Source organism: Panicum virgatum, chromosome 1K (genome assembly GCF_016808335.1).
Source record: "Panicum virgatum strain AP13 chromosome 1K, P.virgatum_v5, whole genome shotgun sequence".
Taxonomy (NCBI): Eukaryota; Viridiplantae; Streptophyta; class Magnoliopsida; order Poales; family Poaceae; genus Panicum; species Panicum virgatum.
In genome coordinates, this window is record NC_053136.1 from 3,116,277 (window position 1) to 3,142,503 (window position 26,227).

Genomic DNA, 26,227 nt, shown 5'->3' on the forward strand with positions numbered 1-26,227 from the left:
AAAAAAAATTGACAACACGGACACGATCCATTCAACAACCCCAGGAAACAAACCAAGAAAGAAAGAACACGAGAGGCGAGCAAGGGAGAGTCAGCAGGCGAGTAGTGTGCTTTCGCAGCAGCACAATACCATTATACTTTTTTTCAAATGAATAATGGTAATAACATTATTATAATAAAAATAATGCAACTTGCCTCGCCATGTGCATGTATCTCCGTCGTCGTCGTCGTCGTCCAGCGACCGACCGATCGGTGACGGAGAGCGTGACATGCTCCGGTGCCTGGCTGGCAGCTCGGCACATGGCTGCCCAGAGGGGGATCGGATTCGGAGCTGCCGCGCCGTGCGGTGGAGTGCTCGACACGACGGACGGGTACACGGCCGGGGGTGAGGAGAGGCGAGGTCCGTGAAGCGGCCGGTAAGGCTTGCTCCAATCATTCCCCATCCAACTCCCCATATATATATTTTCTACTATATTTTACTACCTCCTTCCAAAAAATTCCTCCCCCTATAACTCTTTATCTACAACCATTCCCCCATATCTATTCCCCCTATATACTATCACTCATTAACTAACTATTTATTTAATATTTTTGAATTTAAAAAAAATCATACAGTATTTATACAGTCATAATACGCATTATCATTATGTTACGGGGCTCAAACAAGATTAATATCGCGAAAAAATGGTGTGATTAGAGATATAGGGGGAGTTGAAACTCACCATACATATATATGAGGGAGATTCATCTATCCCCTTGCGTAGAGGGAGCTCGGGGGACTGTTGGAGCGCTCGCTCCCCCCAGCCCCCACTACGGTGGGGGGCGCTTTACGGTGCCCCGTTGGAGAACGAAATGATGAGTTTACAGTCGACCGTAACATATCTCTCCAGCGGTCGATTTTTTTTTCCATCTATGTGCGCGGGACTCACGGGACTTTTATCCTGACAGCTCTCCCACCATGTACATGGGCCCCACAACTATGTTATCCCGTTCACTCTCATCCACTAATTTTTCTCCTTCCGCATTCTCTTTCCTTCAGAGGTGGGCGCAGGCTCTCCTCCACTCGTTCCTCTTTTCCTCTTTCTCCTGCAGCCCTTTTCTCATTCCTCTGGTGATGGCGTAGAGCGGCAGAAGCAACAGCAGCGCCCGTGGGGAGTGGCGGCGACGGAGCTGCTGAAGCTTGAGGCGCTCCCAGCGGCGGGCGGTGACGGGAGGTGGGTGCGGAGCGCGGCGACCGGCGCTTGGTTGGGACGAGGCGACGGCGAGGGTGAGCAGCTGTGCTCCCTCGCGGCCTGCGACTCCCGCAGCAGCGCACGGGTGGGGGAGAGTGTGACGGCGAGCAGGGCCGCCAGATCTGCGCGGGCGCTGTGGGGCCGGCGGCGCGAGGGGCGGCGCGAGGCGCGGTTGCGCCGGCGGGAGCGGCGGGAGGCGCGGCCGCTCGCCACCAGCGCCGCCCCCCGCCCAGATCCAGTTTTCTTTTTTTTCTTTTGCATACAATTTTTTAAAAAAAAATATTAGCCAAATTTTTTTATTTGGATGTATATTTTTTTGTTTCTTCCATTTGATAATTTTCTCTCAATCAAAATTTTTCTCGTAAAATTTTTTTATCTCACCAATTTGTTTCTTAAATTTTTTCTATCCACCAAATTTTCACTGGAAATTATTTGACTCATAAAAAAAATGTGAAAACGACAAAAATTTTCTAAAAATGGAAAAAAAATTTGTTGTCGGAAAATCGACCGTACGGAGGACTCTCGTACGGTTAACCGTAAATTAGCAATCCCCGTTGGAGAACGCCCAACCAGCGGATCCGTGCCGTGCCGTGCCCGGGGGTTAGATTTTGGAACGAGGCTGCGCGCGCGCGAGCCCGGCCCGGCCGCCACCCGTAGCCTAGCTAGCGTCACATTCTGTACCGGATCGTTGCCGTTGCGTAACGACCGTGCGCCACCTGACGGAACGGCCGGCGTCACGGCAGCTCTTCATCAGCACCGTCCGTCGTGGCCGCTTACAAATTTTTTTAATGAGTTCCTATTGATATAGTAGAAAAAAAATACAAGACTACAGTCCTAGAAGAACATAGGCAAAAAAAAAAAGACACACCCGGTTAGATTGGGACGTCAACACGGGGAACTCCAAACTTCACCCCCCGGTTGGATTGGAGCATCAACATGGGGAACACAACACCTCAACTCTCAACCGGTTGGATTCGGACATCAACACGGGTAAACACTCAAAAACTGTAGAGCCACGGAGGCCGAGTAAGCCAAGTTGCCGCGGACACCAACCTTGTCCTGCCCAGAAAGTCGCCGTCGAGATACGATCTCGCGTCGATAAGAAGTCATGGAAAAACAGACCGCATTACACCGATGAGGCCACTGCCATGCAGGACCTGTTGCCGTAATGCCGCTGCCCCACCCAGCACCATCCAAACAGAGTGAAACCACTGAATCCGGACCTCACGTAGGCTGCCTCGCCGTCTCCACCGCGATGACACAACGTGCGGGGGCCTCGCGCACACCCGCCGTTGGACCTCCTCGTCGCTCTCGTCGCCCCACTGAAGATACCGCACGCGGGGGCCCCGCCACATCCGCCACAGTACTTCGTGTCGCGGATTCGTTCCTTAAATCGCCGTCAGGATGATGAAAAGTATTGCCCCGTGTCCCAAGATCCCCATCAAACAGCCAAAACGCGTCCGCCGAATGACCGCATCGCGTTGCGCCACCCACACAATCGCCACCACCACCATACTAGCAAGCCACGTTGTCACTTGCGCCGTCTTTTCGACGATGTACCACACCGGAGTTGCCGAGCAAAACTGAGCAAACCGCCGCAGTCCGCTGCAAGCCAAGCCGTCCCACGGTGATGGTGCTGCAAGCGTCGTCATCCGACGCAGTCCCACGCCGCATTGACAGTTGCCAAGCAATGTCAACCACCGCAGTCCGCTGCAAGCAACCAGATCCAACATCCATGTGATAGCCCCTGGTCGCCAGCATGATTTTGGCAACCGCCGCATGAGCTCGGCAACCCCCTTCGAGCTCGCCACCGGCACTGAGCCGCCCCACCAAGCCACCAGCAGGCCTTCCACCGCATGGCCGAGAAGTGTCTCCACCAACGACACCTTCAAGAAGGTAGCGACGCCAAAGGCGCCGCCGTCGGCTGCAGACTAAACGCAGCCCCGCGACGAGGACCGTCGCTCCTGCCACCTCCACGACCACAGGTCGAACCCACAGCGCCCGCCGCCGGCCGAAACAGCGCACCGTGCCAATGCCGTCGGGCTCCTCCTCCTCCTGTGCTGCACATTCGTGTGCACGCGGCCGCCGCCGGTCTTAGGGGACCCGCCGCCGCACACGCCGAAGCACATCGGCACCACCGCGCAGAGGGCCAGGGCTGGCAGATCCGGCAACGCGAAGGCCGGATCCGTCTGTGGCTGGGCCGGATCCGCACCGACGAAGCTCCGGCGTGCCGCCCGGCCGAGAGCCCCGAGCGCCGTCCCGCCCCGCCACCCAAGTCCCCCACCGGCTGATTCGCCCAGCCGTGGCCTTCCTCGCCGGCCGCTGGGCTTCCGGAGACTTGCTCGGGCGATGGCGAGGGAGGGAAGGAGGCGGCGGGGGCTAGAGACGGCGGCGCGAGAGAGCCCCCCCGTTGCCTTGCGGGAGCGACAAGGGGGGGGGGGGTGATACCCTAAACATGTCTGCGTGGACTATATTTCACATGTGCACGCACCAGCTTCTCCAGCATGTCGGACTTGAGAAAGCGACCTCGCTCTCCACGCAGGTATCCCGGGGAGCCATGGTTTGCCACCGCCGGCGATGGTTTCGGGAGCGGGAGCTGTGACTGTGAGTTACGTACACGAGAGTCGCGAAACGTGAGATCCGGAAGAGTCAACCTTTAACCCTTATTATAACATATATGCTAATTAGAAATATTAAATATAGATTAATAATAAATAAATTGCATAACTTCTCGACTTAATATATTCATATCTACTAGCTCTAGACTTCTATAATTATTTGTATAATTAGTTTATATTTAATTCTTCTAACCGACATTGAAACATGCGTTGCGGTAGAACTAAATTTTAATCTTTAAGATCCAGCTCTTAATGAAAAACGTGCCCAAGCGTGAAAAAAAACCTTTAAGATCCAAACACTCCTAAAATCTGCGGGTTCTTACGAGTCCTCACGTGACGGAGTCTTCCGCTAAGCTTGGCAGACGAATAAACATCAGCCAGCAGAGGAATAGCGGCTGGGCCACCTCAGCCACAAGCTGCAATTTTGTATAATCTGCTGGATTAACCCCACGCGTAAATGAGCAAGGACACGCCGTAACCCGACGGCGTCAGCGCAGGCAGAAGCGCTTTCTCTCACCGCCTTGCTTACCAGGCTAATCCCCCTCAGTTAGTCAGATCCAAGCTCCACACGGCAGCATCAGCCAGCAGCTTAAGACCAGTCTCCCTCCTCCTCCACGCCTTCAGCTAAGCAAAGCATCTCGAGCCTTCCTTCCTTGTCCTCGTCCCCGTTCCCATTCCCTGCCGGTGCCAGCTCGCCCGCCCACCCTTTCTTCTTCGGCTTCGGAGAGAGAGCAGCAGGTCGGAGGGGGCAGCGAAAGGCGGCCGCTTCGGGCGCGGCGCGCCAGATCTGGGCCGGGTGGGGGCTCCGGCCGGCAGGCGGCGGCTGCGGCGGGAGGAGGAGGACGGCGAGATGAAGCCGTCGCTGCGGAGCCGGCAGGAGCCGCGGCGGGTCAGCAACGGCGTCATCATCGGCGCCATGCTGCTCTCGCTCTGCGTCCTCAGCATCGTCAAGGCCAGATACTGCGCCACCCCCTTCGGTACGCCCTCCCTGTCCTCCAGCATCACATCATCCCGTCCCCTCTCGATCCGGCCGTGTGGTGGGGAAGCGGCTCCCTTTGCTGACGTTTCGCTCTTGTGGCCGTGCGCGCAGGCAAGGCGGAGGACCAGCTCCAGGAGCAGATGAACGCCAGCATCCGGATGGAGACGGAGGAGTCGCCGGCCAGGACGCCCGGAGGTGAGTCGCGACCTCTCCTGATTTCAAAAAAATCCCACAACGGATTTGTTCAATTTGTTCTGAAAATCGCTGCTGCTTCTTGGGTCTTCATCAGAGGGGGAGGAGGAGGAAGAGGATGTGTCCAGCACGGCGCCCGCGGTGGCCACGCCGGCCGCCGTGGCCACCACCACCTCCGGCGGCGGGAAAGGCAGAGGCAAGAAGGGGTCCAAGGCGAAGCCGACGTGCTACATGACGAGCAAGCGGTCGGAGCGGTGCGACGCGTCGGGCGACATCCGGGTGGACGGGAACCGCTCCACCATCTACGTCAGCGGGATAGACCGGGAGTGGCGGACCAAGCCGTACGCGCGCTACCACGACCCCGTCGCCATGGCCCACGTCCGCGAGTACACCCTCAAGCCGCTCCCCGTCGGCGACGCCGCGCCGGCGTGCACAAAGAACCACTCGGTCCCGGGGTTCCTCTTCTCCAACGGCGGCTTCTCCGGCAACCTCTACCACGACTACACCGACGTGCTGGTGCCGCTCTTCATCAGCACCCACCAGTTCAAGGGCCGCGTGCAGTTCCTGCTCTCCGGGATGAAGCCCTGGTGGGTGGGCAAGTTCACCCCCTTCTTCCGGCAGCTCACCCGGCACGACGTCATCGACGTCGACAACGACCAGGAGGTCCACTGCTTCCCCCGGATCGTGGTCGGCGCCACCTTCCACAAGGACATGGGCGTGGACCCGCGGCGGTCGCCGGGGCACGTCTCGGTGGTGGACTTCAAGCGCGCGCTCCGCCGCGCCTTCGGGCTGGGGCGCGAGGCGGCGTCCCGCGGCGGCGCCACGGGCGCCGGCATGCCGCGCCTGCTCATCATCTCCCGGCGCGGGTCGCGGCGGTTCCTGAACGAGCGGGAGATGGCGCGCGCGGCGGCGGCGGCCGGGTTCGAGGTGCGCATGGCGGAGCCCGACCAGCACACGGACATGGCGACGTTCGCGCGGCTGGTGAACTCGGCGGACGTGATGGTGGGCGTGCACGGCGCCGGGCTGACCAACATGGTGTTCCTGCCCCGCGGCGCCGTGCTGATCCAGGTGGTGCCCTTCGGCGGGCTGGAGTGGCTCACCGGCGTGACGTTCAAGGACCCGGCGGCGGACATGGAGGTGAGCTACATGGACTACAACGTGAGGCTGGAGGAGAGCTCGCTGATCGACCAGTACCCGAGGAACCACCAGGTGCTCACCGACCCCTACGCCGTGCACAAGCAGGGCTGGGACGCGCTCAAGACGGCCTACCTGGACAAGCAGAACATCCGGATGGACCTCGACAGGTTCAAGGCCACGCTGCAGGAGGCCATGAGCCGGCTGCCATGACCACTAGATAGGTTGGTGTATCTATCGGACGGACACATCTGCGCCTGCCTTGTGGTCGCTCGCTCAACTTCGACTTTTTTTTTCGAGCTTCGATCGATCCTTTTTAGCAAGATTCATTGGATCCATTGTTTTGTTACATAAAGGAGGATGGGAAAATGGTGGAAGGCAAAAGCAAGAACATGTTGACATGTTTATATACTACTACTGTACTGTAGAGGCCAGCTCAATCCAGCCCAGATGATGATTTGTTAATTGCTTAATTTATAGAAACCCTTTCTTTTGTGATTATTATTGGCTACTCATGTCTATGAATGTCAAGGATCATGGAGCTCAAGTCATGTGGGTCATCTCTGAGACTCTTCTGACCTCTGCATCCTGCTCTCAAAATGAAATTTGAGAGCCTCTTCAACTTGTGCCGAGCTGGACGGAGTTCGTCGCGGCAGGGCACGAAGCAGCCGAGCAGAGCCTAGTTCTTGTTGGCCAGCCAATGGATGGGGAAGTGGAACTGTGGAAGGGAGCACCACGCGCCCACGGCAGCTTGACCGCACCCACCGCGACGGCGACGCGCGGCGTCGGCGTCAGCAGACGGCGCCCGGAGATGGGGGACGGATGAGGCGGAGCACGATGGAACAACGGGGGCCGCGACCTTGCCGTGCGGCGCGGGGGCTTTTCTCCCTCTTGTCACGTCGCGGTTCGGCAGGGAGACGGCGGCGGAGGATGCCGCCGCCGTCCCGCGAGGAGCGGCGGAGCGGGCGGGGTCACGGTGCGATCCGCGCGCGCCGGCCGCGGGCTCGCTCCCAGAGGAAAAAGGAGACGGGTTGGGAGGAGGAAGCGAGTTTGGCTGTCGCGCCCGTCAACGCTCGCGACGCGCCCCCATCGTGGAAGTGCGACGGCGGCTGCCAACCCGCCACCTGCCCCCCAACGTTGTCGTCACCTCACATGTGCGCCGGAAGCTTCCATCCAATCCCCGGGGGAGAAAGGGTCCACCCCTGATCTCGGCCGTCCGTTCGGTCCTCGCGCAAGAACAAGGACGGGGCAGCGACGGTGGATCGAACCCCCGGACTGATTCGCGGACGATTCCGAGCTCCGGGATGGACGAACGAAACATCCAGAGAGATGGACGAATGGAGGTCGTTGCGATCTCGGAGAAGCTTTTCATGTCGTCCGACGACGGGGACGCCGCAACCGGAGCGCACCGGCGGCGCCGTACGAGAGCACGATCCCCGTTTGAACGGGCCCCAATCCTAGCTTCCAAACCGACGCATCCGCGAATGGTTTTTATTTCCGTTTGATGGGACGATGCTCATCGGAGGGCGATCCGAGCAAGCAACGCGCCGTCGCTGGCGTCCCTGTAAAACCGACGGGGACGGCGCACCACGAGCACAGCGACTGGAGTGGAGCACTGATGCTACAGTTGCAAGCTGAACCGTTCGTTGACCTAGCTACAGAGTGGTGGTCTTGCAGCTGACGCCATCACGCCATGGCCGCCCGAGGCCATATATGGTCACACATGCAGGGGGGGTTAAGGCATGATTACTGCTGATGGAATCCACCTCTGATCTGATGAATCATTACTCACGAACGACCTCTGCTCTCTCGCCGCCGCTGCCGTGCGCGTCCTGTCCCGCTGGTCATGTCGGTGCCCAGGGGCAGATACAGGAGGGGGGCTAGGGGGCTCAAGCCCCCCTAAGCTTCCCTAATTACACGTAAAATAACTTCCAAATCACCATTAAATCTTCACATAAATCAACATTTCTATTGTTTCAGCCCCCTTGCCTCCAATCCTGCATCCGCCACTGTCGGTGCCGGGCCCTGCCGTCTCGGGCGGGCTGCCCGCCGGCCGGCCGGGCTTCCGCGCATGCACGGCGGATGCGCTACCAACCTCGGCGGTGCACGGCGGGGCAGGCGCACGGAATTGAAGCAACACCGTACCAAAGCTTGTATTAGCAAGACGACGCTCCGATCCGTAGATTCCATGCATTCCTAAAGCTCAAAAAAGCAACGCGGCATGTGCGCTGCGAGAGCGCTCGATGCTCGTGGATTAGTGGGCCTAACCGCCGAATTAAACAAACGCAGACCGGCCCACCGCGTGCTGACAGTGATGCCGTCGTCGTCAGTCCGTCCCCGTTATCCCCGGCGATGATCACCCATGTCCGGGTTGGTATCAAGCTGCCATGTCTGCTCCATTTTGTTTTTGCATGAGTTAAAAATTCGTCTTTTCTGGTGAGCTGTCCGGAGCACGATTCCGTCACTGTATCTTCTTAACGAACCGGCGCGAGGTAGCGGAAACCTTTCATCAGGTACGTTGTGGTACTCCCCTTGTCTCGAATTACTAGGACAAGGTTGAACGAACAGTATACTATATCATTTTGTATGAATATGAAAGTATAACTTTAACCAAGTGTTTTCAATGCTAATATAAAGATTATCAATCGCGAGAGCTACATACTCTTGGTTAAAAAGCTTGCCTCTGAAATAAATAGAAATAAAGGGAGTGGTATTGACAATGGTTGGGCACCCTTTTGTGCTGATCTAGTGTTTTTTTTTCCAAAGCACAGTGCACACAAAAACAGCGCTGGTTGCTTCGTAGAATAAATTTATGGAATGCAAATACCGGTATCAAGTTGGGGACTCGAATTTGACCTTACCTGCTGAACTGCACCCAGTTCCGGTTTAGTACCTGAATTGTTTATGAAATAGTACTTCATTCCTTAAATCCTTTGTAATTTCATTTTAAGAACATAGTACTAGGAAAATAATCGCGCTAGTTTTTTTTTTTTTGAAGAACTATTAAAAGCGCACTAGCTTACACGAACAGACCGCCCAGCCATCATGCGGGAAGCGATCAAGCTAGGAGTACCTAGGAGCGGGTTACGGGCCAGTACAACGCAGCGGCCGCGTCCGACTGGTTTCCACATTATTGGGGACGGACAGCGACCGAGGAACCACCCCGGGCCCGACTGCCATGCGCTCCAGGAGAGCTACGAACCCGACCCTTCTTTTGAGTTCTTCTCCCTCTCCTAGTCTCGTGTCCTCTAGCGAAGCGCTAAAAAGGAGATCGGAATTTTAAAATGTAGCTCACAACTCACTTTTTCTTTGCGAACTCACTTATGGGTCGTGTCAATGTGAACTTTTCGTTAACAAGATCCTGTTTAAAATGATCGATGAAAACAACAGTTTAATTAATCTACTGTCTTTGTGTGTGTGTGTGTGTGTGTGTGTGCAGGCAGATGAGGTGAGACGTCATGCAGGCTGCTTTTCTTGGGGCTTGGTTCCATCTATGGTTATGGTTCGTTTAATACCACCAGTGGCAGAGCTCGCAACAAACCTATTGCGATGTGCAAACGACTCGTGTGTATGCCACGCCACATTCGCCTCTGCCTTTTGGGGCTTCGGTTTGTACTAGGGGGCGATGGTGTCAGGTGCGGAATCGTGAAAACCACCGTGTAGAGCAGAAGGTATGCATATGCATGGTATGCGAGGAATCGAGGACAAGAGTACAAGACGCGTCCCGTTTCGTTCGTTCCCTATGTACCACCAAAGTGACTGACATCAGAATCACGTGACCATCATTAAGGCTAAATTTTAGATCTGTCACGTCAAACGACAATCTTATCATTTATAAGTAGAGAAAAGTCTGGTTTACACCCTCCAACTATCGTAAAAGTCCGATTTTCAATCTTCAACTATAAAACCGGACAATATAGTGCCATCCAACTGTCAAAACCGGATAAATTTGTCCCCTGGGGTGGTTTTGAAGGTGGTTTTTCATTTTGTAAGAATTAAAAATATTCAATTTTATATTAAAAAAATTATATGTAATTCATTTTAAGTCAAAAAATTATGAAATTGGTATCAAAAGTTTTCTAAAAATGTAACCTGTCTATTGTCACATGACTTGTGAGTTATTCAGATCTAATTTTTTTATATTTATAATATTTGGTTGCTTGCATTTATGCCTATTATTTTTTAATAACTAGTATTCAAATGGAGCAATAATATATAGGTTACATTTTTAGAAAAAAATTTGTACTAGTTTCATATTTTTTTATGATTTAAAGTGAATTAGTTTTGATTTTTTTAGATTTATTTATTTTTTAAAAAAAATGCAAAACCACCTTCAAAACCACCCCGAGGTCCAAATTTATCCGGTTTTGACAGTTGGATGGCATGTGTTGTCCGGTTTTATAGTTGAAGGTTGAAAATCAAGACTTTTGCGATAGTTCGAGAGTAAAAATTGGACTTTTCCCTTATAAGTATTAAATAAAAATCTAATTATAAAATTATTTGCACAGAGTGATGCAAAGACGAATCTAATGATCCTAATTAGTCCTTAATTTGCTATAGTAAACATTCAATGATCAGAGATTAATTACTCCTATTACATTCATCCTCACGAATTAGAGGTTCTACAATTAGTTTTGTTATCAAATTTTATTTAATAAATACTTATGAATAATAAGATTTTGTTTGATGTAACAGGACTAAAGTTTAGCTCCCAAGCCAATCCATGGTTCACTATCTACCACCAAAACAGTTCAGACTTTTTTCCTTAAAAAAAAGTTCAGACTTCAGAATCAGGTGGCCGTCATCAGACAGCGGAGATTTGGGCAACGGATTCAGAAGCAGCGCATCACTCACAATATCTGAGAAGAACATTTCTGCGAGCAATGAAACCGGTCCTCTGCCACCGACACTTCGTGATTACAATCACGTTTACTTGTGCTCAGACACGGCCAAACCCACCTCCCTCCAGCTGTACCTGTGGAAAACGCGACCGTACCTAACAGCGTGGTGACCGGTGCCAGGAGAGACTCCGTCGCCGCCACGTACGGAGCAAGCTAGCCAACAACGTGCAGGGGGAAACGTTCATGGCAGCCTCAAAGGCATTCACGTCGCAGATGCTGTGGCCTGGCCTGGCCGTCAGGAATCATTGCAGATGGCCGGCCCCAGTGAAGATTCTCCGTGGATGTTCTGATCGGACGGGTACTCGAAATAGCATGCCGGCGAGCCATGCATGGGGATTATTAAGGCACGATCGCCGCTGATGGGCTCCGGTGCGTGAATCACTCATGGATGATGTGCGCCGTGCGCGTGCCCACCGATCAACTCCGCCGCTCTCAGTCTCTGGCGGCGGCGGGCGCGTCCTGTCTCGCCGTCGGCGGCCATGTCGGTGCAGGCCGGGCACGCACGCACGCACACTGGTCCCTCCGTACCCACCGTCCGCCGCCGCCGCCGCTTCCGCGCGTGTGCGGCGGCTGTGCCACTGCCACCAACCTCGGTGTATGGCATGGCCTAGTTCTCCAAGCTGGGATGCAAGACTGCGCTCGAAAGCTCATCAGCATGTGCTGCTGCCGCCCTTGGATTAGTGGGCCTAACTGCCGAAATTAACAGCGGCAGATTGGCCCACCAACGGATCTTCAGACCATCGCATGTAAACCGCCCTATCTATTTTGTACGGATTACGATCGTATGCATAAGTTTCATCTCTATAAAACTCAGCCGGTATAATTATCTAGTTCTCAATTTGAGTAACGTGCTGTGAAACTGTAAACTGAAACTGACCTTTCCTTTTCGGGTGAATCTTCTCGTGCGAAAATCTGTCATGGCCAAATGCCAATTAATTACCAACAATCCAGTACTCCTATGGGAGTAAGAACGAAGCAACCACGAGCCATCTGAATAGTACCACTGCACTGTAGCAGCATACTACACTGTAGCAGCAGCATCTCATCTGGCGCCCCTTCTGCTAATCTTATTTGTGACCCAAATTCTCAGCGACTAGATTCCATCAAAGACCCATTTCAAGAACATAGTACCGAAACTTAATGCGCATTAACACTGAGCCAGGGCAGCTTGCTACGGACGAGCCAGCACAACGCAGTGGCCGTCGAACTGGTTCCCACATCAGGCAGACTAGACCGGACTGGACTGGACCGGGTCGCAGGGGGGACAGCGACGGCTGAACCGCCGGCCCATGCGTCGTTTCCCCGTGTCCTCTCTCAAACTGAAAAAAAAAGGAGATTAAATATTCTTCAAAAGAAAAAGGAGATTAAAGCATAATAAAATATAGTTCGAAACTTACTTACAAGCCGTGTCGATGTGACTGGCAGGCGACTTGGAAATAAGGAGACGGAGATTCCGTTTCAGTAATCAGTCAATCAACAGTTTTTTTTTGGGCAGATCATGATCTCGTGGCCGGTGACGAGGTGACACCACCCATTCCTGCAATGAGGCATGCGAGCTACTACTACTTTTTTTTTGTGTGTGTCTGGCTCGATGGAGGTTGTGTTTAGTTTTGTGAAAAGTTCTCAAAAAATTTCACTGACGCACATCGAATCTTACGATATATGTATGAAGTATTAAACGTAGTTAAAAAATATAGCTAATTGCATAGTTTGGTTGTAAATGACGAGACGAATTCTTTGAGACTAATTACTCCATGGTTGAACAATAGTTGTCAAATAAAGCCGAAACATGCTACAACAATTTTTTCACGAACTTTTCGCGAACTAAACACACCCGAGTTAGTTATGGCTTGACAGCACCAGTAGTCGGTAGAGTACTGTCACTGCACGGCTAGTTGCCTCGCGTGGACCACGCTTTTTTTTCAGTTCCTGCTATGGATTCTGATTTTTGGAGAGCATCGCAGGTTCGCGAGTCGTAGATTATTGCGACGTCCAAACGACTTGGGTACACCACCGCCTTCGTTTGATGGAAGATGGCGTGTAAGAATTGCAGGTTTTCAGCACCTTAAAAAGCTCCATATGAATTCATGTGCAAATCTGACTGGTAAAAATTATTTTTTTGTTCATATATATATATATATTCAGTCTTCAGAATGACTGCAGCGATTAATACGAACCTGGTCTGAAACTTCGGAAGAGCAGAGAAAAATTGTCAGGGCTGGGGAACATTGCGCTCTGAACTGACGGCCACGATGCATCGCTTCTGTTAAGCCGTCGCCCGTCGGGGGAGAGTTGTCCAAGCCATCCACTTGGCGGAATCATGGTACAATTATGTAGGCATGAGGACAAATGCATCCTGTTCGTTTCTCCATCTAACTACCAAAGCAACAGTTCAGACTTCAGGATCAGAGTATCAGACGGCGATCGCTAGGCAGCGCATGTTTGGTCTATCCGTTTATGAACAGGCACGATGAGGTCAGCGATATCACTGCAGATATTGCAGAAAGAGCATTTCTGCAAGCAAAACCGGCAAAAATCACTGGTCTGAATGTGCAAACAAACTGCCGGTTGGTGACCCATCCACCAGCACTCAGACTTGCTATGTTCGTCTGTTGGGTCCAACCTGTCATTTCCTAATTTATAGATGCTGCTGCAGACACACTATTAGCAGTAACACCATCACCAAGTTTAAGGTAGTCCATGCAATAATGCTACAAGTAGGACATTGAGCTCACAGAAGAAACAGCCACCATGTTAGAAAAGTATAGGTTACATTACATAAGCAGCGAATCATTGGACAAAAATCGGGAACTCTGCCATAAGAAAGCCTGGTATCATTTTGCTACAAATTTTCATTGACTGTTTAGTAACAACCCCCCAACACTTTATCGGATTAGCATCTGTGCAGAGTGCCCTTCATATCATATCTAAGTTCACATGTCTGCTTTAATTATTCCATTGTTTCCCTTTGAAAACAAAAACTCATCCAGGGTTTCTGTTATTTATCCATCTCCATGTCAATGGCGGATATCCTTATGCCCCATATTTAGGTGCCTTCCAGAGCTTAAATGCCACCTCAGGTAGAAAGCGCTCAGCAAGCATGGCAAGGTTCCCACCACGCTGTTGATTACAAGACTAAAATTAGTTATTGTCATCCACGGAAACGAGATGAAGGAACGGAAAAGTTCAAACACAAAGTTATCATAACTCAAAAAAAAAAAACTTACCATAACATCTACTGCAAGCATAGAATGTCCACACAAATGGGAAGGCAAGAGAGGATGCATGACAACAGTTCATGAATATTTGGCACAAGCGCACAACTTGAAGTTAAGCTAATCAACATTATGTGTTTAACAAGGCATATCCCAAAATATGAATCACGGAGACAAGCACTGATAAAAAAACATGTTATGAACAAAAATAAAAATCAAGTACAAAGCAGAACAGAAGTGTGAAGCACACATGTGAATCAATCTAACAAAGTTTTTCATGCTACATTCAAAATATAATCTATGGCTGTCTTTCAGTTTTGACTGTTCCATTTCCATGTCTGAAATCTGCAAAAACTGTTGCTATAAATTATGAACTTCTCATGGTGTCATTTCCATTATGTGCCCTTACGTGTTCCTGTGGAGATAACTTACAAGGAGAAAAAGGTATCCATTCTGGTTTACTGTCTGCTGCACAAGTCAAGATACGCCACCAGATTTTCAATTTCAAATGCAGTAATTAGCAATATGTGAAACCTCACTATATTTGCAGTTTTTTTTTGGTATAGCACTGCAGTATTGTGTGATATGGGAAATGTCAAGGAAAGCTAAGTAATTAACCATCCGAGAATGCTACAAGTCAAGCTTAGATGAACCTTTAAACATGAAAATCTCAATTCAACAGCTCTTATAATTCCTGTGTAAAAGCTTGAGCTAGTAGCACAGGCAAGAGACAACTCAATTTGAAAGGGAGAACTTATCATAGAATAGTTAACACCCCAAGCCTTCAATATAACCCCGTCATACCATGTTTCTTAATCAGGATTCATGACACATAGTGGTGCACAGCTGAGTATTATGAGGGAGACATGAATATTCCACAAGAAAACAGAGTGCACATGGCCTGATCTGAGTATAACAATCAGTGTAAACCAGTCTGAGAATATGATGGCATCCTACACCAGTAAGCACCACATTCTTTCTAATGCTGACCAGTACTGATATAAGAAAAAAGAACTTCAATGTTTAAGTTGAACAGTCAAAAAACTATAATACATCACAAGAACAATGGAAATGGTAGCATCTGTAAAATGGGTACAGTATACACTGCAACAAGTAGAATTGACTGAGCGCACCTTCATAAATTCTTCAAAAGAGAACTCTTTTACCAAATCAACACGCGTTACACCTTCCTGCCACTGTGCCAGCAGAATTGGATGACGAACTCTGCAAAACAAGCAGTACACAAATCTATAAAAGGATAAAGAATATTATAACTAGAAGATCTCTATATGTACTTCTATTACTGTTAATAAGTAATAACTACATTGGTTTTCAGGGTTGAGTGATATAAAATCTGATAACCTTACCTACACTTTTATAAAATCGAAAGGACTGTACGATGATTGCGCACACATTTCACAAAGGGAAGATATGAACAGTACATCGATTTATTTATACCTAAAAGAACATGCTATGTTTTACTTACACATACTGCAAACAAAATCTAGAAAAACTTTACGATGCCTTACAAGAGAGCATAATATACTGCAACCAAAGTATACTTCCAAAGTCTACCTGACATCCTCTAATGCATGTCCTGCTTTCATGGTATAGCTCTGGCGTGGGCGCAGTAGATTCAAGTCGGAGTCTGTTTCGGTTGAAGAGGTTAATATGGAAAACTCATCCTTATTTCCAGAAGCAGATCCATAGCTCAACATCAGAGATACATGAATACGAGAAGCAATCGCTGAACCAATGGGTGCAGCTTCCATGATTGTGCCCACTAATTTCTCAAGCCGATTCAGATCGGCCTTCATTCCTAATTTCCCCAACTTGCTGTTCGTATTCTCCATGGCAACATGCATAAATACTAGATCGAATTCAGATGCTTCCTGCACATTCCCATCCGAGAATCCTAGCAGACCAAACGCTCGATTGATTACTCCAACCTCCTTAGTAACACTGGACGAGCCAGACTGTGCAGCAAAATCATTGGTTTGGAAAACATGGAAACCAAGATTCGCTGCAAAGGAGCTGATGCGGGGGCAATTGGTGACCATGGCAGCTCTCAGCCCCATAAACCTGAAATTTCATTAGCACTACAACTAATTAGTACTCCCACCGGGCCAACTAACATACAGAAAACACAAACCACACACATCCAAGTACCCACCTCTCAGACAGCTTGGGAACTACTAGCTCCTGTGGATCCACTTGGGCAACTTCCAGACCAGTTTCCGCATTCTAACATTTAACAAGTTCAAGTAGCATTACGCACTCACATTCTCGCACAAACATCGCATCTCAACATAAAATTGGAAAGCAGGATCTCACCTTTCCTGGACACAGATGATCGTACACGTCGAGCAGCTGTGCCAGTTCCAGAATCGTGCTGCTACTCTCCTCGGCACCTAGGTGCAGCAAAGGACCGAACTATCAATCGGGGGAAGAAACGAGCAGTGAAAGCAGTGACGCGGGAGCGGGAGGCGCGCTGGATCAGTACCGGTCGTGGGAGGGGAAGCCGGCGGGGAGCGGAGGGTGAGGAAGCCGCAGGAGGCGCGGGAGGCGAACGCGTCGAGGTGGCTCCCCGCGGCAGCGGAGCCCGTCGGAGGCGTGAGCAGCGCGGCGTGGCCGGCGGCGTAGAGAACCAGCGCGCGGCTCGGCTTGTCCGCCATGGCCGCGCTCGCCTGGGCCGCCTCCTTTCCTCTCCCCTCCGCCGCGGCGCCGCGCTTTGTTCCGCAGGCCCACACGTCGGCCTCTCGCCCGCCTTCCTCAACACGCGTCGCGGGAGAGGGCCCACGTGTCTGCCGCGCGGCCGATATTCTGGCTGGGCTTGATCATGGGCCTCGAGATTGGGCTGGGCCCACTTGCAAAATTCTAACCGCTCCAACGTCTGCCAGATAAATAAAAAAATTATTTTAAGCGGACAAAAAAAAGGAGAAAGAAAAACCCTAACCCTAGGCAAGCGCCTCCAATCGCCCACTGCTGTCTCGTCACGGCATAAACCCCAGCCGTCGCCTCCGCCGCTCCGCCCTCCTCCTCCGCCACCTCGACGCCGTGCTCAGAATCGCGGCGAGCGAGCTCGGATGGCCGGTAAAAAGAGGGCCCAGACTGACCTCGCGGTGCCCGAGGCTGTTCCAGCCTCGGACGCCTCCCGGGATGATGCCGCCGCCGCGGAGGCCCCGGCGAAGAAGAAGAAGCTGGCCATGGAGCGGAAGAAGCAGAGGAAGGAGCTCGACAAGGAGCGCCACCGCCAGTCGGCCGAATCCGAGGCCGCCAAGCCGCAGCCGCCAGCCGCGGAGGCCGCAGCGCCAGTGAATCCTCCGCCCGCTCCGTCGGCGGCGGGCCCGGGGCTGCACATGAATGTGTTCAGGGACCTTGCATCGCCGGAGGCGTCGGTGAGGGAGGCTGCGGCGGAGGCGCTGGTGGCCGAGCTTCGGGAAGTGCAGAAGGCGTTCGAGAAGGGTGTGCGGAAAGGGGAAGCCGCCGATAGGGACGGGTCTTCACAGATGGAGGCTGAGAAGGACGATGGACTGGAAAACTGCGCCCCGTCAGTGCGGTACGCCATCCGGCGGCTTATTCGTGGTATCTCTTCTTCTAGAGAGGTAGAAATGCTTTCCTCGAGTCTGGACGAGCTTAGTTTCAGTTCGATGATGTTATGGTCTGCTTGGTTGATCTTTGACTAACTTTTGGAATATCTTTGCAGTATGCAAGGCAAGGATTTGCATTGGGTCTTGCTGTTGTGCTCGAATCAATTCGGTCAATCAGGATTGGAGCACTTATGAAGCTGATCCCTAATTTATTGGAATATTCATCTTCGATGAAGGGACCGGTAAATTGAAAAACTACTGTCATTATGGCTGCCTGCAACTTCTTACCTATTTTGATGTCAGCCTAATTTTTTTTTCTGTTTTAGGAAGCTAAGGACAATCTTTTGGGGCGCCTATTTGGATTTGGAGCAATTGCGAGGTCTGGACGAGTTTCACGACAGTGGACACGTGACAAAAGCTCGCCCATTGTCAAGGATTTTGTGAGTGAGGTTGTTGATCTCAGTAGCAAGAAACGATATTTAACGGAGCCTGCAGTTGCAGTGATTTTGGATTTAGTCAGTAAGGTATGTCCCTCAAGCACGTGCCAAAACCGCAGTGATATGCTTTTATCACAGCATGATGCATCATAATTGCATATAATGTTAGTTTTTTCACAAGTTTAGTAGAAACTGCAGCATGCTGATAGTCCGTGCTCATTTGACCTTTACCATTGAAAGCATACTCGTCCTGTTGCTGTCAATTAAATGGAAACAGTCCAGGTATACAATCTCTTGTTTGCGTGACTTGATGTTATCTTAGTGCAACAAGCCCATTGTTCATTGCATAAAAAAAGTCCATTCTGTTCATTCGATCACTGTCAGGCTCGATCGCATAACAAATCCTTGATTCAGATCATCTTGATCGATTTACAGTGGTTACTGAATCGTGCTTGGTTAATGAGCAAATAAAGTTGATGGTTGGTTGAAGAATGAAATATGTTCAATGAGTGATTTCAGAAATTTGGTTTGTTTGGTTGCCAGTGATACAAAAAAACAGTTTTTTATATACTGATGCTTATAAATCTCAAATTTTGCAACTAGTTAGCAATTTAATTGCAAGCTTGAAGCAAACAATTTTGGTGAGCCATATGCTTGCATGCACATTACATTACCGAATAACACGATAGCCCTGCTAATTGCTGAATAAGAGGCTGCGATGTGGTTTTACTCTATCCTTCTGATATGAGTGCTAATTTTGCATTTGAACATAGACATTTCATTTTGTAGTATTACAGTCAGTGGCATTCATATATATAATATAGCAAAAACAAGAATGACGAGGAAAATAAAATTGAAGATAAATAAAAGGCCTCATGCACAAAAGCAATGAAGATAAATAAAATTCTACCACTATACTACCTCTGTTCTTTTGCACCTGTGTTGACATCGACACGGTCTCAAATATCCTTGATTATTACGTTTCTCGAAGCCTTACTGTTCAGAATATATTCATTTGCAAGTATTTTTCATGAAAAGTCTACTAATACCTTTTTCATGTGACACATTTGTGGAAGTTGTCTTGCCCTCTTGTTACTAACACTAACAATTTGTCCTTATTACAAGTTATCTTCGTTTTGGCTTCTCCTATTGGTTGTCATGGATTGTTTTGCCTCCTAGATCAGCATATTGTAACTATGGCATAGTGATGTTTGTGCCGTATTCTTTATGTAGAAGTTGCATCTTTAATATTTCATCATGGAAAAAATAGGGTTTAGGAACTAAGTGTATGGTACCTTTGTCAGTCGCACACTTGCACTAGTATTTTCCCACCTGATTTGTTGGATATATCTGCTGACCTTTCTCTGTGTTGCAGCTGCCTGATGAAGCTATATTATCTGAGGTTCTTGAAGCTCCTAGTGTACAAGATTGGTTCAACAGAGCTGCTGATGCTGGTGATCCAGATGCACTCTTTCTAGCTTTGAAGTTGCAGGAGAGGACTAGTGTTCAGAAGGAGATATTTGGAAAGATTCTCCCATATCCATTCAGCCCTGACAACTTTTTTGCGGAACATCATCTGAAATCTATTGCTGCTTGTTTCAAGGTATTATTTTTAGTATATAAATGATCACGAGGAATTTCACATAAAGAATATCACATTTTGCTACTATCCAAACTCATGAAGGTCTATTTTGTAATCTGCGTTTCTTATGTTTGTTAAAGTTTTGGTTTGCTGATAAAGGTTTTGATTTAACTTGTGCAGGAATCTGCCTTTTGTCTTCCTCGTATTCATAGTGTGTGGCTTGTCATCACCGAGATGCTTGTTCGTGAGGCAGCATCTCAGAATGATATTAACACCAGTTGTAGCAAGAAGCACAAAAAGAATAAGAAAGCGAGTTCCTCTGAGGATACCGTACAGAATCTGCGTAATTTCTGTGAGGTTGTAATTCAAGGATCTTTGCTGCTCTCATCTCATGACAGGAAGCATTTGGCATTTAATATACTTCTTAGCATCCTCCCAAAATTGTCCCCTTCAGCTATTCAAGTAGTTCTGTCCAGCAAAGTTGTTCATGGTTTGATTGATATTTTATCAAATGAATCATCTTGGTTGTACAACGCCGGCAAACATTTTCTGCATGAGTTAGCAAGTGTAGTAGGCCATGACAATGATCGGCGTGCTGCTGTCATTATTAACTTGCAGAAGTATAGTGGTGGAAGATTTGACTCCATGACAAAAACTAAAACTGTTAAAGAGTTGATTGGCAAATTTCAAAGTGTTGAGGATTGTTTGTGTCTTGTGCAAAATTTGATGGCGCTCTTCGTTGATGAAGAGGCTGTTTCAGATGAACCATCTGATCAAAGTCAGACAACTGATGAGAATTCAGAAATTGGCCCAACTGAAGAGCAGGATCCTTTTGGGCATGGGAATGTTGATGTTCTGAAGAGTTGGGTGGTGAATACAATTTCATGTGTTCTAAAAAATCTAAAGCTTACATCAAAAGGGAATTCGGATTCTGAAATGGTTAAGTGTATTGAAGAAAAATTCCAAGTGCAGACTGAAATATTGAAATTCCTTGCAGTCCAAGGTCTTTTCTCAGCATCTTTAGGAACTGAAGTTACATCATTTGAGTTGCAAGAGAAGTTCAAATGGCCAAAGAATCCTATATCCACATCACTACGTAATGAATGCATAGAGCAGCTTCAATTCTTGCTGGAAGATGCACAAAAGGATGAAGCTTTACATGTTGCTAGTGAGGTCAAGTCCAACGACTTAGGCTACTACTTTATGCGTTTCATTAACACCGTATGCAATATCCCCTCAGTTTCCCTCTTCAGGACCTTGAGTGGCAATGATGATAATGCATTCAAGAAATTGCTGGCTATAGAATCACTGCTTTTCCAGGAGGTTTGCAATTGCTTGTCACTCTGCTTAGCTCATTAATAAGTTATATGTTCTATGTTTTTCTTTTTGATTAGTAGTTGGCTATGGGATGACCTTGCCAACACAAATGTTCTGCCTGATTTTTATGCACTTCCATTTTGAAATAGCCAATCTGCTATCTGGTTTGGAATGAATGATTGACTATAGAATCTAGGATTTGTACAGTGGTATCAATGATTATGCCTTTTGAGACAGTTTTACTGGTGTCATGATGGAATAATCTACATATGCATATTTAGGACTTTGTCTGCTGTGCAAACTGGAACATATACTAAAACAAGAACATGTGCAATGAAGCTCCTGCATATTTGAACTGCTGTGGACTGTGCTACTCCACATGTGTCTTTACAACCGATGTGCATCTAACTTTCTGAAACAATCTAATGATAAACATGAAACAGCCTTTTCCAATGCAGTAAGATTGTAAGAACTGAATGCAGCCTTACCAAGTTTGAGCAGTAATTGAATGGTTTGTTTGTTATTTTCCCAACCAGCAGGACAGCTGCACGTCATTATTAACAAGGAGAAGTGTGTAATTAAATAGACTTTCATACAACTTTGATTGTTTCATCTTTGGAAACTGTATTTTCCTTTTTCTTAATTTTTTTTGTTGGAACTAATGTTTCCTCATGCTTGCGCCATATATGCTCCAGTTGCCATCTAATTTCTAATGGTTTCTTTCTGTGTGAATAGGAAAGAAAGGCTGGCCCTGGATTGGACTCTACTAAGATGCATGTGATGCGTTATCTACTTATTCAGTTGCTCTTACAAGTTCTTCTCCATCCAGATGAGTATTGGGAGGCCGCAGTTGATGTGACTATATGTTGCAAGAAATCCTTTCCTGCTATTGCTCAGGGTGACAGCTCCAGCGGGCAGGAATCTGGTGAACGTGGTCCACAGGAACCCGATGAGGATGGGTCAGAGGGATCTGATGAAGATGGTTCAGAGGATTCCAATGAGGAAGCGTCACTTGAGTTTATGGATGTTCTTGTTCAGACTTTCCTCTCTATATTGCCTCATGCATCTGGACCCGTTTGTTTTACTATTGAACAGGCAAGTATACTTAGCTGTAGTTATAAACTTTGCATATTCGAGGAATCAATGTTTATAATACTTGGAATAATGAGGCAGATGCAATGCCTTACTTTTTATTGTTTAGCCTTATATGTTCTCATGTAAAAATGGAAACATATTAAAAACAGTGGTTTACTGTGTGGTAATCATGCCTTTTATTTGAAACGACAGGTTTTCCGTGTGTTCTGTGATGATATTACAGAAACCGGTCTCCTTGATATGTTGAGAGTTGTGAAGATAGATTTGAAAGGTCGTCAAACTGATAGTGATGACGAAGATGATGGTCGTGTTGATATTGAAGATGATGATGAAACTGTCATGGAAGATGCAGAGGTTGGGGAAATTGATGATGTTGCAGATGATTTGGATGAGGATATGGAAGATGATTCAACTGATGAAGGTGATGCGGATCAAGATGATCTGAAAGATGGAGAGAAAGCAGAAGCTAACAAAGATGGGGATGATTCAGATGATTCAGATGGCATGGATGATGATGCTATGTTCCGTATCGATCCTTACATTGCAAGGATATTCAAAGAGCGCAATCTTCCTGGTAGCGAGACTAAGCAATCACAACTTATGCGATTCAAGCTTCGCGTGCTTACGTTACTTGATATATACCTTCAGAGGAATCCAGGTATATTCCAATTAGTCATTCCTACTACTTTTTTCAGTCTAGCTGTTGCTAGTGATGTTTTTGCTATTCTGGGATATTTTCTAAAGGACTCCTGACTTTTGTTGTGCTTTCAAACAGTTCAGTCAAGATTTAGCTTGTGTCAGATTATCTTAGTTAAAAGAGCTATCTGAAGGACTATGAATGTAATTTATTTGAATAAACTAGGGATATTAGAAAAACTGTATATGCAGTTGTCAATTACATCTCTCAGCTTCTGTTGTATTGTTTCTTACAACTTTTATGTTCACCTCTACAGGGAAAACCTTGGTGCTGGAGGTGTATTCTTTCTTGATGCAAGCTTTTGTTAAATCACATGGCGCTGATGGTGGTGAACAGTTCAGGCAACGGATTGCTGGTATATTGCAGAGAAGGATTTTCAAAGGAAGGGAGTATCCAGAAGGCAATGGCATTGAATTCAGTAAACTCGAAAGGTTGTTGGAGAAAGCTCTAAGATTGGCATCCCGCTCAAGATACAGCACAGTTGCTTCTGTAGCCCAGAATGCAGCATTTTGGATTCTGAAGATAATCATTTCGATGAATCGTTCTGAAGAGGAACTGGCAAGTGTGGTTGATAAGTTCCGATCTATCTTGAATGATTATGACAGGAAGAAATCACGGCTGAAGCTTGGTTTTGTGAAGGAGGTTGTTCGGAGGAATCCCTGGATAGGTCAGGAGCTTTTTGGTTTGGTAGTACAGAAGGTAGAGGTCCTGAGAGCTGAATACCGGAGAAATCAAATTCTGGAGTTGGTGGACTGCATACTGAAATCATGGGTTGGTGATGCATCAGAGGTGTGGACAAACCATTTGGCTCAGCTGTGCGAGTTGATGCAAGAAGTTCTTTCAAAGGTCCCCGAGAACAAGTCGCGCCGCAAGGAAGTACGGAACTTTTGCACTAGGATCTTGCAAACAGTGCTGAAGCTTAATCTCAAAGAACAATTGCAGAATGCGTTGAGTACTGAAACTTATTCCCTCTGTCAGGCGCAACTAGGAACTGCATTTGCCCCCTTCAAAAAAGATTCAAAGTAGAACCTGTTTTTCCCACGGGTCAAGGGGCGCTAGAAGTTTTGTGATGAATTTAATTTTGCTTGTAATTTTTTTCTGGGTCGAGTGTAGGCTCAATTAAATCAGTATTCTTAGACTATCAGCATCAAGGAAGTTACAGTTAGCAACCAGTACCAGTTCTGTATGTGCACTGCATGCGCAAGGATTGCGTGAATGGATAATGTATGGAAACACCATGACCAAATTTGCCAGTTTTCAGTAATGTTGATAAGTCATTTCGTAATCCTGACCAATCGTATGGGTTGTTGGCGCAATGCGTTCTTCAATTCTTTAAAATGCCCGGCCGTTTCCCTCCAAAACCCTGGTCGGGCTCACCTACGATTCCCTCCACCTTGCCCGGGCCCACCGACTCTCGTGGTTACGTGTACGAAGGACTGACAGTTTTGCCCTTCTGCTTTGCTGCGCCACGTGAGGAGAATTCACAATTTAAATAAGAAAATTCTTTCCTCTTCATGAGAGGAATGGAGCAGAGGAGAAAAAAGAAGAAGAAATGAACCAAACAAGATCCACAGCTCAAATGAGAAAATTCTTTGCTCTGAGAGGAAAACAAAGAATTGGACAAGGGAAAAAAAAATACATCTCACTGGTTCCTCACAGCAATCGACGGCACATTGCTCATCTTCACAAGCAAAATAAACAGAAAAAAAATATAGCTATGATCCATGAACCGGAGCAGGGGCGGTCGGGGGTCGACGTCACGGCGTACCTCGGCGCCGTGCGGCCGTTGGAGGACTAGGTGCACCTACTACGAGGGCCGCGGCCGCCAGGATGGTGAGCAATGAGCTCGCCGAGTGCCTTGTCCAGCGCAGCCTCCTGCGCGCCGGCCTGTAGCCCATGCCGCCTCCCCCAGCTCGTCCCCGTGGCGAGCGTGCCCCTTGCGGCGAGGACCCCTCGGCGGTGCGGCCAACCCCCGTGCCCAGCGCCGCTGCACCCATGCCGAGCGCCCCTTGCAGCGCGGCCTGCCCTGTGCTGAGGGCCCCCTGCGGCGCGACCCTCTATAGCCGGGGATGGGTCGCCGGAGCAGGAAAGGGGCGGCCGCCGGGGCTCGCCGGAGCCAGGAGAGGAGGCTACGGATGAATTTGCCAATCACCCTGTTCGGCTGGTGGATTGAGCCTCCAGCCCTACAGTAACAGTGTTTTTCTCTCACACTACTCCAGCCTCCAGCTCCAGCCTGCCGAACATGGTGAATTTGGGATGGAGGCTGCGGCCTGCGGAGCACACTAGGCCCGTAGGGAGATGTTCTCAAGGGCTGAATAGACACTTCCGTGGGTGGGTCCCACCCGTCAGGGCTGAGAAACGTTAATTTGTAACAGGAAGTGGACGGAATGGCACACACGTCAAAAAAAATCATGCCATGGCACATAATAGGTGTCTCCGAACTTTTTAATGCCATACACGTAACCACAAACTTTTGTAATGGCATAAACGTAAAAGACTCTTTGCTTTTGCACGACAGCGTCCTCACCTCGTCAGCCATCTCCTTCTCCACCGCACTGCTGCCGTGCCGACCAGGCATCGAGGGTTTTGCGCTGCCCTTCTTGTAGGCCCTCTCCTCCATTTCACGCCGCCCTCCCAGTTGCGTGGCCATCTGCTCCATCTGCTCCATTTCGCGCCGCCCTCCCCGTCGCGGTGCTCTCTGGTCTCCTCCATTTGGTGGCACCCTCCGTGTTGTGTGACCGACCTCGTTGCTCACCCATCTCCACACACATCTCGTCGTATCGTGCTGCCCCTCTCCCTCACCCCCTCCGCATCCCAACGCCATTCCAGGTATAACCGGTTGCTCGTAGGTCGCTCGTGTTCTGGTGTGATTTTTTGGGTGGTCGATCGGCTTGTGGCATCGCTTGAGAGCTCGTTGGTTAGCTAGCATTCACATGCAATTCGGGTGTGTGATTGATCAAGATCGGCTTATGGCATCGCTTGAGAGCTCGTTGGTTAGCTAGCATTCACATGCAATTCGGGTGTGTGATTGATCAAGATGCTGGACAAATTTTAATTTGGAACTACTTTGTAAGGATTTGAATTTTAGTCTCACAAAATTGAGAGCTCTGTTTCTGTAACTATGAGTAGTAGCATGCTTCCAGCAGCTGACCTGGGATCGTTTATTAGATATCGTTTGCGTGTGTTCAGGTGTGATTTGGGATTTCATAACGAATTTTGAAACTGATTGGCCTGGAAAT

The 26,227-nt window shown here is 48.8% G+C and overlaps 3 protein-coding genes across 4 annotated transcripts; 2 read left to right on the plus strand and 1 right to left on the minus strand.

The window, feature by feature from the left end:
* The first annotated feature begins 4,391 nt into the window (after window positions 1–4,391).
* Window positions 4,392–6,655, plus strand: LOC120641716 (alpha-1,3-arabinosyltransferase XAT3-like). The gene is made up of 3 exons (XM_039917972.1): window positions 4,392–4,826; window positions 4,940–5,023; window positions 5,118–6,655. Exons 1-3 carry the CDS (start codon window positions 4,700–4,702, stop codon window positions 6,365–6,367), a joined length of 1,461 nt encoding a protein of 486 aa, XP_039773906.1. The 5' UTR covers window positions 4,392–4,699; the 3' UTR covers window positions 6,368–6,655.
* A 7,101-nt stretch (window positions 6,656–13,756) lies between these two features.
* LOC120641796 lies at window positions 13,757–17,014 on the minus strand. Its single transcript, XM_039918077.1, has 6 exons — window positions 16,774–17,014; window positions 16,605–16,681; window positions 16,444–16,514; window positions 15,846–16,352; window positions 15,404–15,494; window positions 13,757–14,175 (listed from the first exon to the last, which is right to left on the minus strand). The coding sequence occupies exons 1-6, from the start codon at window positions 16,943–16,945 to the stop codon at window positions 14,089–14,091; spliced, it is 1,005 nt and encodes a 334-aa protein (XP_039774011.1). The 5' UTR covers window positions 16,946–17,014; the 3' UTR covers window positions 13,757–14,088.
* A 195-nt stretch (window positions 17,015–17,209) lies between these two features.
* On the plus strand, window positions 17,210–24,273 carry LOC120641853 (myb-binding protein 1A-like protein). Of its 2 annotated transcripts, none has more exons than XM_039918192.1 (8): window positions 17,210–17,875; window positions 17,977–18,102; window positions 18,187–18,384; window positions 19,673–19,900; window positions 20,060–21,202; window positions 21,932–22,291; window positions 22,484–22,949; window positions 23,245–24,273. In XM_039918192.1, the coding sequence occupies exons 1-8, from the start codon at window positions 17,357–17,359 to the stop codon at window positions 24,012–24,014; spliced, it is 3,810 nt and encodes a 1,269-aa protein (XP_039774126.1). In that variant the 5' UTR covers window positions 17,210–17,356; the 3' UTR covers window positions 24,015–24,273. The 2 variants fall into 2 exon arrangements, with proteins under 2 accessions (XP_039774126.1, XP_039774195.1); XM_039918261.1 differs by having other exon boundaries at window positions 17,234–17,829.
* Window positions 24,274–26,227: the final 1,954 nt, after the last annotated feature.